This window comes from Pteropus vampyrus, unplaced genomic scaffold (genome assembly GCF_000151845.1).
Source record: "Pteropus vampyrus isolate Shadow unplaced genomic scaffold, Pvam_2.0 Scaffold253, whole genome shotgun sequence".
NCBI lineage: Eukaryota > Metazoa > Chordata > Mammalia > Chiroptera > Pteropodidae > Pteropus > Pteropus vampyrus.
The window spans coordinates 385073-397412 of NW_011889034.1; the positions used below are offsets into that span (position 1 = coordinate 385073).

The 12340-nt window shown below is 65.9% G+C and overlaps 1 protein-coding gene across 1 annotated transcript in view; it reads left to right on the forward strand.

Annotated features, from left to right (window-relative positions):
* The window catches only part of UVSSA (UV stimulated scaffold protein A), a 23873-nt gene that overhangs the window by 7078 nt on the left and 4455 nt on the right, over nucleotides 1-12340 (forward strand). Inside the window, exons 4-10 of the mRNA XM_023520234.1 lie at nucleotides 1129-1308; nucleotides 1688-1787; nucleotides 5293-5550; nucleotides 9806-9944; nucleotides 10286-10411; nucleotides 10953-11136; nucleotides 11512-11623. Coding sequence (XP_023376002.1) covers nucleotides 1129-1308; nucleotides 1688-1787; nucleotides 5293-5550; nucleotides 9806-9944; nucleotides 10286-10411; nucleotides 10953-11136; nucleotides 11512-11623 — 1099 coding nt within the window. The remainder of the gene's footprint in view (nucleotides 1-1128; nucleotides 1309-1687; nucleotides 1788-5292; nucleotides 5551-9805; nucleotides 9945-10285; nucleotides 10412-10952; nucleotides 11137-11511; nucleotides 11624-12340) is intronic.

Genomic DNA, 12340 nt, shown 5'->3' on the forward strand with positions numbered 1-12340 from the left:
GCTCCAAGCTGCTTGTGGCAGGGTCAGTGTTGGGGGGTGGGCTGACGTTGGTGGAGGAGATGCCACCATTCATTACGTTCATTATGGAGGCTGGACAGGCTGCCCAGGGGAGGGGCTGCCCAGGGTGGTGTCTATGTCCACTGACGTGGGACAACAGGGCAAGCCAGGAGAGGGCCAGTGAGTGTGCCCCGCGCTGGGCAGGAGCCCTGGCCAGCCCTAGCCACGGTCAGGTAGGGTGCAGGGAGGAGCTGCCGGGCTGGCTCTGTTGGCGGTGGGCACTCTGCGGGCGCTGCCCCAGAATCCTGGGAGACTGCTTTGCGCCCTGGGCTGCAGGTCACGTGTCTAGGGCCGCCGGGCTGAAGGGCAGCGCCAGCTCCGCGAGCCCCTGTCCCAGAGCAGACACGCCACCAGCAGGCGCCTGGCAGTGGGGGTCAGCGGGTTGCTGCTTGCTCGTGTCCACGCGTGGTGCCAGGGGCAGGCCCCCGCTGCGCGTCCTGATGCACCATCTGCCTGGGCCGTGATGTTGATCCCGTGGGTTGTGACTTAAACCTCTGAGCGCTCCACGCCGATGGGTGACAGACCGAAACAGACAGGGTGCTCCTGGTTCAGACAGGCCAGCAGCCCAGGCGCGCGGGGGTGGGAGCCGGCCTTGGGCCCCGTGGGTGTCTGGCGGGGGCAGGTGGCGCCTCTGTGGTGTGCTCCCTCTCTGTCTGTGTTTGCCATGGGTTTCTGCGGACTGTTTTCCTTCGACGTAGATGTTCTGTCTTCAGAGACTGTTTCAGCGGGTTTAAGTCGGTGTAATGGTGTTTTACGGAGTGTCTGTCTTGGCCCGGCGGGAAGCGGCTGGTGTAAATCTTGAGCAGATCGATACGGGGCATCGTGGGTGGATTTAGTCCCCAGCCCTGCTGCTCTCGGCGAGGGGCGGCAGCCCACACTGCGACTGGCACAGAGGGCGCCGAGGGAAGCCCTCTGAAAACTCATCGCCGGCCGTTTAATGACGTGGCTGAGCCCAGCAATTATCCGTGTTGCGTAGTGAACACAATGGTTATTCTCCACCAATCTCTAAGTTAGAGAAAACTGGCTTTGAGCGTCAGTCTGTTCACCGTAAGTGGCACATGGCTCTCTTAGGGATGGGGATGCATACAAGCGGCTGAGATGCCCACGCGTGTTCTCAACAGTCACATCCTGGCGTGCGGCCACGTGGTCTCCACGGGGCCCTTTCTGGAGGTGCCAGCCCCACCGTCCCCTGTGCCGGCCCCTCCCACAGGGCCCCACGTGCTGCTGGAGCCCACAAGCCGCTTCCTGAAGGTGAGAAGGACAGAGCAGGGCCCCCAGGGAATGAAATGCTGGCTGCGTTGGGCACCCCAGGGAGGCAGGAAACTAAATCAGCGACACGGGGACCTTGTACTCGGCAGGGCCAGTAAACAACCTTCCTGGTGACGCGGCCCGTCCATCACGCCGAAGGCCAAGCCGCCTGGCTGGGGCTCAGCGGAGGTGGTCCGGCTGCTCTCGGGCCCGGCCCGCCGGCCCCGCTGCGGACACCTGCGTGACATAGCCTTCCCAAACGGCCCCCTTGCTCTGAACAGCCACACACGTTGTCCTCCTAATTTTAGAAGTAGGTGCTGACCCTTTCACGGGGGGAAGATGAGTCTGGGGGCAGTTGTGTGAGCCGCGGCCTCCTCTGTAGGCCTGTTGGCCCGATGAGGGTGCCACCTGCAGTGTCACATGTGGCATCACCTGGAGCCCTGCCTCCCAGCACGGGGGGCGGGCCGAGCCGGAGAGCTCGGGTGAGTCGTGGCCGGCAGGGCTTCCTCTTGTCCAGGGCTGGGCGGCAGGTGTGATGTCACCTGGGGGGGGGGTGGTGCCCAGGTGAGGTCCTGCCTGTGCCCTGCACCACTCACACCAGCCGCCAAATCCAGCGCACGCCTCAGTGCGGTCCACCTGGACCGCAGTACAGACTCTGGCCAGCGTCGCCTGGGGCGGAGGGCTGCGCCCTGACCTGTCTGCGGGCTGCCCACCTGGACCCAGCAGAGCCGGCTCCTCCAGGAACCCTCCTCCCGCCCCAGCAGGCCCAGGCGGCCGGAGCAGCTCCCGTGAGGCCTGCGGAGAGCCTGGGCCCAAGGCCGGTCATGCAGACGGTCACGCAGAAGGGAGGGTGGGGCGCCTCGTCCACGTCCACCAGGCTCCGCTTGGCCAGTGGCACGGGCCAGCCCAGCCTCGCTGTCCTCTGCAGCGGCCCCACTGAGAAGCACGGACGACACTGGCGGGCCATTTGCGGGCCTTGGGGAGCGCATTAGCATATAAATAGCCGCGGCCGGCCAGCACAGCTGAGCACGGTTAATTTTTAGTTTATGCGATAGAATGGGGTTTTAAATGCATAGCCATCAAGCGCAGGAGACAAATGCGGGTGGGAGCTCACTGTCTGACGAGGCCCTACATCATTTTTTTTTAAAAGGGAAACACACATAAACTGAACAAAAGTGATTTCTTGGGTGAAAAGTAATTGAGATTGCGCACCAAGTTAATTAGATCGTGCGGAATTTATTTACGGGCCCAGCTGCACCTCGGGCCGGTGGCGGCCCTTGGGCTGCTCCACTCCCGGCCCTTCCCAGGTGATTAGCAGCCTGGCCACCCCTGCTCTGCACACGGACTGCAGTGTGTGTCTCGGCCGCTTTATTGCTTGTTTAATTATGATCGCGGAGGCACATTTTTCTAGATCCTCTTAACTGGTGAGAATCCGTGCGAACCGCAGCAGGCCGGCCTCCCCGAGCCTCCACAAGTGCGGGGGGCATCCAGTGGGCCACAGAGCGCTGACCGCCTGCCCGGGCCTTCACCCGGAAGGGGGGGGTGGCGCCCCGGGGTCTGCCTGGTGTGACCTGGTGTCCCTGGACGGACGGACGGCGGGGCTGGCTCGTGTCCTTGCCATTGGGAACTCTGCTCTCTGCAGGCTGCTCCGGGACCGGTTTACAAGTCGGTTGGCCAGAGGACGACCACCCTCCCCCGGCCTCCTTGGGGACTCCCAGCACCCTTGGGTGTCCACGCACCCCTGGCCCGGGGCTGCCTTTTGACCCCATCTGCGACCTTCGACCTCAAGGGTGGGTTGGATCGCTGCTGCCTCGGGCTCCTGGACAGGCCCCCAGCTGGGCCGCACCCCCAGCGTCTGGAGAGGGTGTCCCGCCTGGCGGTGGCCCTGCTTTCCTCTGCGCTGAGCAGTCACCTGGGTCACACAGGTGTCACAGCTCCTGACCTGGCGCTCTGGAGGTCAGCGCCACCGCCCTTCCCCGATGCACAGGTAGCCTTGCCGCGGGTCTGAGGCGAGCCCACCCATGAGCCCCCGCCCGAGCTCGGGCCGCAAGGTCCGGCTCTGCCACGCAGTGGCACATGGGTGCCCAGCCCCAGTGGTCACCATTCGTGGGAGGCGCTGGGCTGTGGCGGCTCTGCGGGTGGCCCGTGCTTGAGGGCGGAGCTCTGGCGGGAGGCCTGGCTGCCGGGCTTCACGGCCGAGCAGGCCCCGGGACATGGGTCCTGGTGCCACCCGCCCTGCCCTGCTGATTTAAGAACAAAGGGGCCCCGGGCTCTGCGTTGACCCCCAGGAGGAAGCACCCAGGGGGAGGCGGGCTTAATCCCTAATAGTTAGCTAAGCAGCTGAGTGTTTTTTAGGAAATGGAAATTTAATAAAAGTCTCTGGTGAAATTCGATGGCGAGAGCAATAAGCATAATATTTTATGAAAATGACCCCCATATTTAAAACCTGGCACTGTGTGTTCTGCATTGTAGCACCCAGCCCACATCTACCTTTTAGGAAATTAAAACACATAAATTCTGTTTAGTGTTTGATGCGCACGGCACAGGCCGGGAACCGTAATGCCCTTAAACCTTGGGCTGCTTTCCACCTTTCATAAATTCCTGGGCAGATTCTATACAAAAATAATTTTCAGGTCCGCGGCTCATTGTTATTCAAACGTGATTGATTGTCGTCATTTGCTCAGCTCAGGAGCTAAGTGCCCCTGTCATTTCCAAAGAGTGTAATTGGGACGTTTCACAGGTCAGCGGTGGGGACAGGCTTCCCTTTTGATCAGTGTTCGACTGATAACAAAAATCGCAGTTTCCAGTGATTGATGCCTCGCACACCTCCACACTGCGGGGCCAGGGTCGTCCCCAAACAAAGTGCATCTGCATCTGATTATGCCTCTGGTGGTGGGCGGCGTCCGGTGCCCGGGGGGGCTGCGGGCCGCAGGGCGGTGACTTGGTGGGGCTGGTGTGGGATGAACTCGTAGCCACCCCGTGGATAGTGGCTGGGCCTTGGGTTCATGGCTGCGTCCGGCCGTGCCTCTGCCTCTGTGGGCTGCTGTCGATAGTGAGCTCGGAGGCGAGGGCCTGTGTCAGACGGTTTCATTTTCAGTTTGTCCCTCAGCCTTGCTGGGCCCGTCGCTGGTGTCCATCCAGGAGGGTCCCTGTCCGGACCTTCCCCTCAGGCAGCAGCATGCCACTCCTGGCCTGAGAGGGCTGGGGGCAGGAGGCAGCACCCAATTTGGCCGAGCCGGCCTGGCGTGTCCCCTGTGGGGTGGGCAGTGGGCGGGGCCTCCGGATGCTTGCCCGCTGTGACCCTCTCTGGAAGGTGGGTCCCTGGGAGTCCTCACGCCCTGTCCTGCAGGTATTGGGGCACTGAGAACGCGGGGTGGGGGGCCGGTGGGAGAGAGGGCCGAGGCGACCCAGTGCCTTCGGAGTGGGGCTGGAGGCCTGATTCCTGCTGCTCGTGTCCTGGGACGTCGGGGTGAGTGTGGCTATCGGCCACCCAGGGCGGAAGCCCCCCGCTAAGCCCCCTGACCCTGTGAGGGGAGTCCTCGTGCACAGGGGCCCTGCACTGGCCAGGGGAAAGGCGGGGTGGCGGGTCCCGGCCTGCTCTTCCCTGTGCAGTCCCGAGGCACCCCAGCTCTGCTGGTCGCCCCAGACCCCACTTCACCACGCTCACCTGGGTGGGGGAGGTGGCCTCGTCTGAAGCAGACTCTTCGGTGGCTTTTTAACACCATCGTTAAGGACAGAATATTCCAGAAGCGCTGTGGGCACAGGCCCCACCAGAGGCTGGGTGGGGACTGGACCAAGAGCAGGGTGCAGTTCTTTGGCCTACGCTGGACGGGCCTAATGCTGGGCCTCGAAGGAGGGGCCAGCACCTCCCCCAGGGCGCCGTGCCTCTTCCGGGCTGAGCCCCGTCTCATCTGCCTGTGAGGCTTCGAAGCGGTGCCTGGTCCACCATGGTGGAAGCTTCGGGTGGCCGGGCGGGGGACACATGAGGGTCTGAGTGGAGATGGGATGGGCTTGGGGACAGTCCAGGGTGTCCAGCCTGCCTGATGCTTCCACCCCTGGCCAGATTGCTCCACAGGGACCAGAAGTGTCCGGGCCTTTGCCTGCTGTCACACACGGGTCTGGGGGTGTCTCCACAGACGGCGGCCCTGGAGGACCAGGACGAGGACGAGGAGGACGACTTCGTGGAGGTCCCGGAAAAGGAGGGCTACGAAGCCTGCGTCCCCGCCCACCTGTGGCCCGAGGATGGTGAGCAGCAGGATGGGGGCTTAGGGAGGGTTCTGCTCGGGACACCACCGAGTCTGTGGCCGGGGATGCTGAGGAGCTGGCCGTGGCAGGAGGTGGTCTGAGGTTCTCTGAGGCCCCACCTTTGCTGGAACTGCGACTCTCCCTTTGTGCCCTGGGTACTCACTCCCTGGCCCGGGCCCTCCCCAAGGTTCACCCTGCAGTGGACTCTTGCTGTCCCCCGGCCAGGCAGGCCCTACTGCCCGCTGCTGTGGATGCAGCCAGGCTGTCCACACAGCGGGACCTCGGAGGGCCCCCAACTCGACACACAGGCCTGCGGTGACCTCCACACCCTGACGAGGGCCAGCCCTGCTGGGACTGAAGTCTCAGCCCGTGGCGGGGGGCAGGGGACAGGTACCCCAGGACAGACCAGGCGCATGGGGTGGCAGGGAGTCTGTGGCAGGAGGCTGCAGCTTCTCCATGGGGGGCACAGCCCCACAGTCCTCTAGGCTCCCTTGTTCCCCGATCGCCGTTTTATGGGGTGCCACGAGTGAGGCAGTGTTCCTTATCGTGTGTGGTGTCACAGACGGGGCATCTAGCCCAGGATGTGTGTCTGCTCCAACAGGGAGTGGTGCCAGCCTCAGGGCTTCCTGTCCAGAAATGCCTTTTTTCCCAAACTCTCCCCTCCAGGGAGAGGGGGTGCGGGCCACGGGCCTGCACTGATGTCTTGTCCAGGGGAGGCCAGCGCAGATGAAGCCTGGGGCCATGCGGCACGAGATGTAGCTGATTTGCGTGTGAGCGTGTAGGACGAAGAACTTAGACCGTCAGGCACCTTGAGTGTGAAGACGTCGCCGTCAGGGTGTCCTGGCGGATTAGCACAAGCAGAGTCTAGGACCCCCACTCGTGTGGTCCCTGTTGACTCCCATGGCTGCCGTCTGCCGACCCGGGGACCCCTGCCTGGTGCTTCCTGCCCTCCAGGCTGGGGACAGGCGGGTGGATGGGTGTGGCCAACAGGCAGGAAAGTCTCCTGCTGACCCCTGGGCCACCCCACCCCACCGTCCATTCTGTGTTCCTCCTAACCCGAGTTCACGGCCGGAGGCCTTGCCCTGAGCCCCTGAGGCACCTGGGCCGTGCTTACGCCATCCACCAGCAGCCCGGCCACGCTTGAGGCCATCTGAGCCCAGGCTGGGACAGTGGGCAGAGGGCAGAGAAGGCCGCATAGCCACCTCTGCTTCAGGTGTCTGCGGCCACATCTCTGCATCTCAGTTCAGCACCCAGGGCCCGCGTGCCGCGCCCCCTCCGCCCCTCAGCTCAGCACCCAGGGCCCGCGTGCCGCGCCCCCTCCGCCCCAGGCTCCCGCCCTCCCTCGTGTCGCTGGGACTCTGGCTGCAGGTGCTCTGCGCGTCCCTGCTTTGCGGGCCTTGGGTCCCTTCAGTAGAAGCCATGAGGCTCCGTCGGGCCCGTGGCTTATGATCGGTGGCCAGTAGTGGCCAGTCGGGAGGAGGTGGCGGGGCTGTCCCACTCCCCCTGGCAGGGTCGAGGACAGTGACAGGTCCTTCGGCCTCCCTTGGACCTGGCGATTGTCCCGCAGCAGCAGGAAGCAGGGCACCCTCCTCCGTGCTCCTGCCGCCTGGCTCTTGGCCGTGCGTCGGCCCGTGAGGCCGCGGGCCAGCGGGGCCCTGTCCGTGGTGCCCCCGCGGTGCCTGGCCCTGGTGGGCGCCTTGTGAGAGGGGCAGGGTCCCTGTCGCATTTGCTGGCAGTCATTGCCCCTTCTCTGAACGGCTCACGACGTTCCGTCTGTCAGCTTGGGTGTGACGATGGCGGGTGCAGGCCAGGTGCTGTCTGCTGTGTCCCCAGGCGGTCGCAGACGGGGGCGGTGGGGCACACAGGGGCCGGGACCCGGACACACAGCAGACAGCCGCATGGGGCTCAGACTCCACCCCCAACCCCGTGAGCCCTGTGCCGCTTCCGGGCCGTCGCAGCGGGGGGCGCCGAGTGGGCAGGGGGCACCTGCAGGCGGGGGGGGGGGGGGGGGGGGGCGGGCGGCCTGTGCCCCCCGCTGTTCTGCACGGCCCGGGCGGGGTGCGGCGGCTCCGTCTGAACCCCGCGCACTCACTCCCTCTGAGTTTGCACGGAGGGGCTTTTATCTTCCCCTAATCCTGCCGTTTCTGTCAGGACATAATCTCTTTCTCAAATTTACATTTTAATTACAAGGCCAGCTGAACGAGGTAGAATCAATCGTGTCAGGCAGGAGCCTAACTTTGCGGGAGCCCAGGCTCTCCATTCCCGATCGATCCGCCTCCCGCCCTGTCTGCTCCTGCAGAGGTGCCGCTTGCTCAGTTTACACTGGAAGGGGATTTGGACGTTTCTGTCATTCGTCCTAAAAGCGGCTGTGGCAGCGAATTTGCGCCGAGACCCGGTGTAGCCGGGCACCCACGGGCAGTGAGATGGCAGCAGTGGAGCCGAGCGCGGGCCACTGTCCTCCCTGGGGACATCGGCCGAGGGGCGCCGGCCGCTTTGAGGGTCTTCGCTGTGAAAGTACGTCAGCGAGATCGATTCTCTACAGCAGTGTGACATGCGGGGTGCTTCCCGCCCCGAGCACTCACCTCGCTCCAACACGCTTACCCATCTTTTTAATGGTTTAAAACAACAAATCAATGAAAAATATATTTCATTCTTGTAACTCCTAGGAATTCTCATATCGATCCTTGGGCTGCGACTGCATCCGTCTCCCCACCACAGCGCCCACTTACCAGCCGCGCCTCCTGCGTGGGGCGCGTGCGTGCGGGGCTGCGGTGGCTGGGAGAGCACTGGCCCTCCCATGAGGGGGGCCTGTGACCCTGTGTCGGTCACAGGCTCCCTCCGCGTCACCCAGGGCCTCAGAGCCCATGTGCTCAGGTGGCCAGAGGTGCACCTGGTCACCTCTGACGCTCCGTGCACTCAGCAGGGGACCCCAAGAACCGGGAGGCCCTCACGCTCAAGCGGCAGCGTGCAGGGCCATGGGGCGTCTGGGGCCGCTGCCCCCCTCTGCTGTCCTGCGTGTGGCCGTGCAGCACGCACAGAGGCAGGTGCAGCCCCGGCTAGGACGTGGGGTGGGGTGTGTCAGGCTGACCTGCGGGGCAAGGCCACGCCCCAGGCCAAGGGGACCCTTCTGGTTGCCGGGCACTGGCGGCATCGGCCCGAGCAGGCCCTTCGAGTTGTGACTTTCCCACTTGCCTGGGAAGCTCGTCTCGAATCCAGTGCTCAGTGGGGGTTGTCCCTGTCACGCTCAGTCACGTGTCCTTCGTGGGCCTGCAGGCGGATGGGTGGACGGACAGGTGTGCCTAGTGGGGCAGCATTCAGGCAGCGTGTGCGGGCGTGAAGTATGCCGCGCCGGTCAGTACCCCATCTGGGATCCCGGCCACTCTCTGCTCTGCCCACTCTGACCTCCCATGGCTGGGGACGCAGTCTGGGCACTGCTGGGTCTTCAGAAGGACTCTGTCTGCCCAGGACTTGCCTTGGTCGCCTGGCCACGTATGTGTAGCTCAGGAAGGGTGTCCCGGGCGGGCTGGGTGCTGCCGCTGCCCACCGAGTTGGGCAGAGCGCAGGTGGACCGGCCCCTCCTGCGCCTCAGTCGGCCCTCCCACGCCTCGCGGCAGTGCCGGAGGGACAGACAGAGGGACCGACGCTGGTCTGCGCGCGCCGGCCCCCTGAGGCAGCTTCCCGGGCTTTTTCCCGTTCTCTCGAGCCGGGCGCCCTGGCTTGCCCGTCCTCTCCCTGACCCTCAGCAAGGCCTTTCCTTCCCAGGGCTCCTGCAGCTGTCCCCACACCGCCGCCTGTCCCTGCTTCTGGGACCTGTGGGGAGGACGTGGCCTCTGCCCCCCACCCCTGCCCCTGGCGGTTCCGGCGGCCACCAGGCAGGTCCCTCGTGACCACGTGCCCCCGACGATCCCTGGCACTGCCTCCTGGCACCGTGTCCCCGCCCCCGCCCTTCACCTTGCACCGGCTCCCGGAGCCGTGGGTGTGCAGCGGGCTCCGGTGCGGGCAGATGCCGCCTTCGTCCTGCCCCAATCCTGTGGGGGTGACAGTCCTCTGTGGGGTGTCGCTGAGCTGCCAGTGTCTGGGCTTCGTCTGGTGGGCAGCAGGGCAGGTGCTACGTGGAGTCGGCCCTGGGCCAGTGCGGGGTTCACACACTGACGTGGCTGCACCCTAGCCACTCGGTCAGCGCCTGGCCGCCCCGTGGGTGGGAGCAGTGTCCCCAGAGCCGGCCGGGTCAGCACCAGACACACCTCTGTTCCAGGGCCGCAGAAGGACCAGGCTGCACGGGGCCCGCAGGCCAGGATGAGGACGAGGATGGACGAGGAGGCCTGCGACCCCACCTCTGCAGCCTCCCAGCTCCAGTGGCTCCGGGGCCGCCCGCCCCCACCCCCGCGCCCCAGGTGACACCTCTGAGCCCCGCGCCCCTGCGGCTCCTTAAGGCAGCCCCAGGTGTGGGTCCCAGAGGGCGTGCGGGGCAGAGGTGCTGCCTGTTGGTCAGGGCTCGGGAGGGGCCCAAGGCTCTGGGATCTGGGGGAACGAGGATGTCAGTGCACCCCAGGCCCAGGGTGGGGACCGCAGATGAAGAGCCAGCTCCCCGGGGACAGCGAGGGCTGGGCCTCCTAGTCACAGCTCAAGTGTGCGACCCGGGTCCGTGCTTGGGAGAGGGGAGAGGTGGAGGTGGGTGGCGGTGGCTGCCGGGGCACAGTCACCGCGTCCCGCGCTGTCTCACTGACCCCTGCAGGGCCGCCCTGGAGCCAGAGGAGGCTGGGAGGCTGGCGGCGGAGCGGGCCCGGGCTCCTGTTGTGCCCTTTGGGGCCGACCTGTGCCACTGGGGCCAGGAGCAGCCGGAGGCCGGGGAGTTCCACAGGTGAGTCCAGGCGCGTCCGTGGCTCCCGTGGGCCGCCCTGCACCCTGCCGCCACCCGGCAGACACACGCAGCCGCAAGGGCCGGGCCCAGCAGCCTCCAACGTCCCCTGAGCTCTGTTGCCCCCTGGGGAGACGTCCTGTCCTCCCGGTCACTCGGGCGTCGTGCAGTTCTGTCACGGTCACCTGTCACGACCATCTTGTGCTTTGACTCACTGGGATTCTGTGTGGCCTTGAGCTCTGTAAGAGAATTCCAGCAGCCACCCCCTGGCTGCGCTGGCCTCCGCTTCATCCCTGTGGCACCGCAGACGAAGGGGCGGCACCTGTGTGGGGAGCATGCCCCGTGGGACACCAGCCTTGCCCGCCCTTCCGGGTCCAGGTCCAAGGCGGGCGGGGCGGGGCGGGGGCGGCTCGTGCCCTCGCTGCTCAGGCACCTTCTCGTGGCGCTGTGAGGCCTGTCATCAGGCCCAGAGTCTCTGGGACCTTCCTCGGGCCACCGGCCCTGCCCCCAGCAGCAGCCCTGATGTCCTCCGCCCACGTTGCAGACCCGAGTCTCAGCACCGCTTCTGGAAGCCGAGTGAGGTGGACACGGAGGTGGACTGCGCCCGCGCGCTCGAGGGGCTCCGGACCCGCCGCATCCCCTTCGCGGGGACGTTCGAGCCCGTGCAGCACCGGTGCCGTGCCCCGAGGCCGGACGGCCAGCTCTGTGAGCGCCAGGACCGGCTGAAGGTGAGCGGGACCACGACGGCGCCTGGGCCGCTGGGCTGGCACCTGGGGCCTGAGGCTGCTCCGGGAGGGCTGGCCGGCTTCTTGGCTGCTGACCACGGAGCTGTGCCCGGCCTCCTCCTGGGCCCCCAGTGCCGGGTGCCGCGCTTGTCCCTGCATCTCTCCCGCTCCGTGGCGCGTCCTCACTTGCTCTGGGGGGGCCTGGGACAGGAGGGCGGTGGCCTCAGCCCAGTGGAACCAGGTGCCAGATGCTCCTCCATCTGGCTCCTGAGGCAGCACCCCAACACCCTCCGGCATGGCCGGAGCGGGGTGAGCTGCAGGCCGAGAGCCGAGGGCCGCAGAGACTGGAGAGGGCTGAGGGCCTCTCTGTTGCTGCAGTGCCCATTCCACGGGAAGATCATCCCCAGAGACGACGCCGGGCGGCCCCTCGACCCGGAGGACCGGGCGCGGGAGCAGAGGCAGCAGCTGCAGAGGCAGGCCGAGCGCCCAGGTAGGCCTGTGGGCGGGCGGGCCCCGGAGTCACCCGCGTAGCCCCTTGGAGTCTGCGGGGTCCCCTGTCACCCCCAGCCTGGTTGGGGGGTGCACTGCCCACGGGGGCTCACAGCATGCTCGGGCTTCTGGTGGGGCGTCTTCCTGCAGCTCTTGACGGAGGCGTGAGCGGGCGCTGCCTGCCGCCGGCTGGCTGGTTGGGTTTGGGTTCCTGGCCACGTGAGTGCGGGTCTGGGCAGATGGGCAGGCGTGCACAGTATTCTTTTGGGGTCCTCGTCGTGGCTCCCCGTTTTCTGTCCAGTGGGCTTCAGCCACCTGAGTTATTCTTAGGACAGTCCAGGGGCGCGGCTTGTGTAGGTGCTGTGCCGCAGGCTGGTGGCCGCTGGCCCAGCGGGGCCCTGAGCAGCAGGCCTGGCTGGCGACGTGCAGAGTGGCCGTCACTGCTGGGCGAAACGTAGACATGCGCAGACTGGCCAGGGCCTGGGAGCCGCGTCCACGGGGGAGTGTCATCCGGAGGGTCCCAGCCCAGCCGTGTCTGCTGTCACCCTTGGGCTTTTCCCCTTCGTCACGAGAGACACGTGATTTCAACCTGACACCTGGGAGGGTCCTGACCCACTAATCCGTGGGGCGAGGCCCCCGAGGCTCGCACTCAGAGACTCGAGCGCCTGCTCCGTGTCAGCCCCGAAGGCCGCCCTGCTGCTGGCCGCGGCGGCTTGTT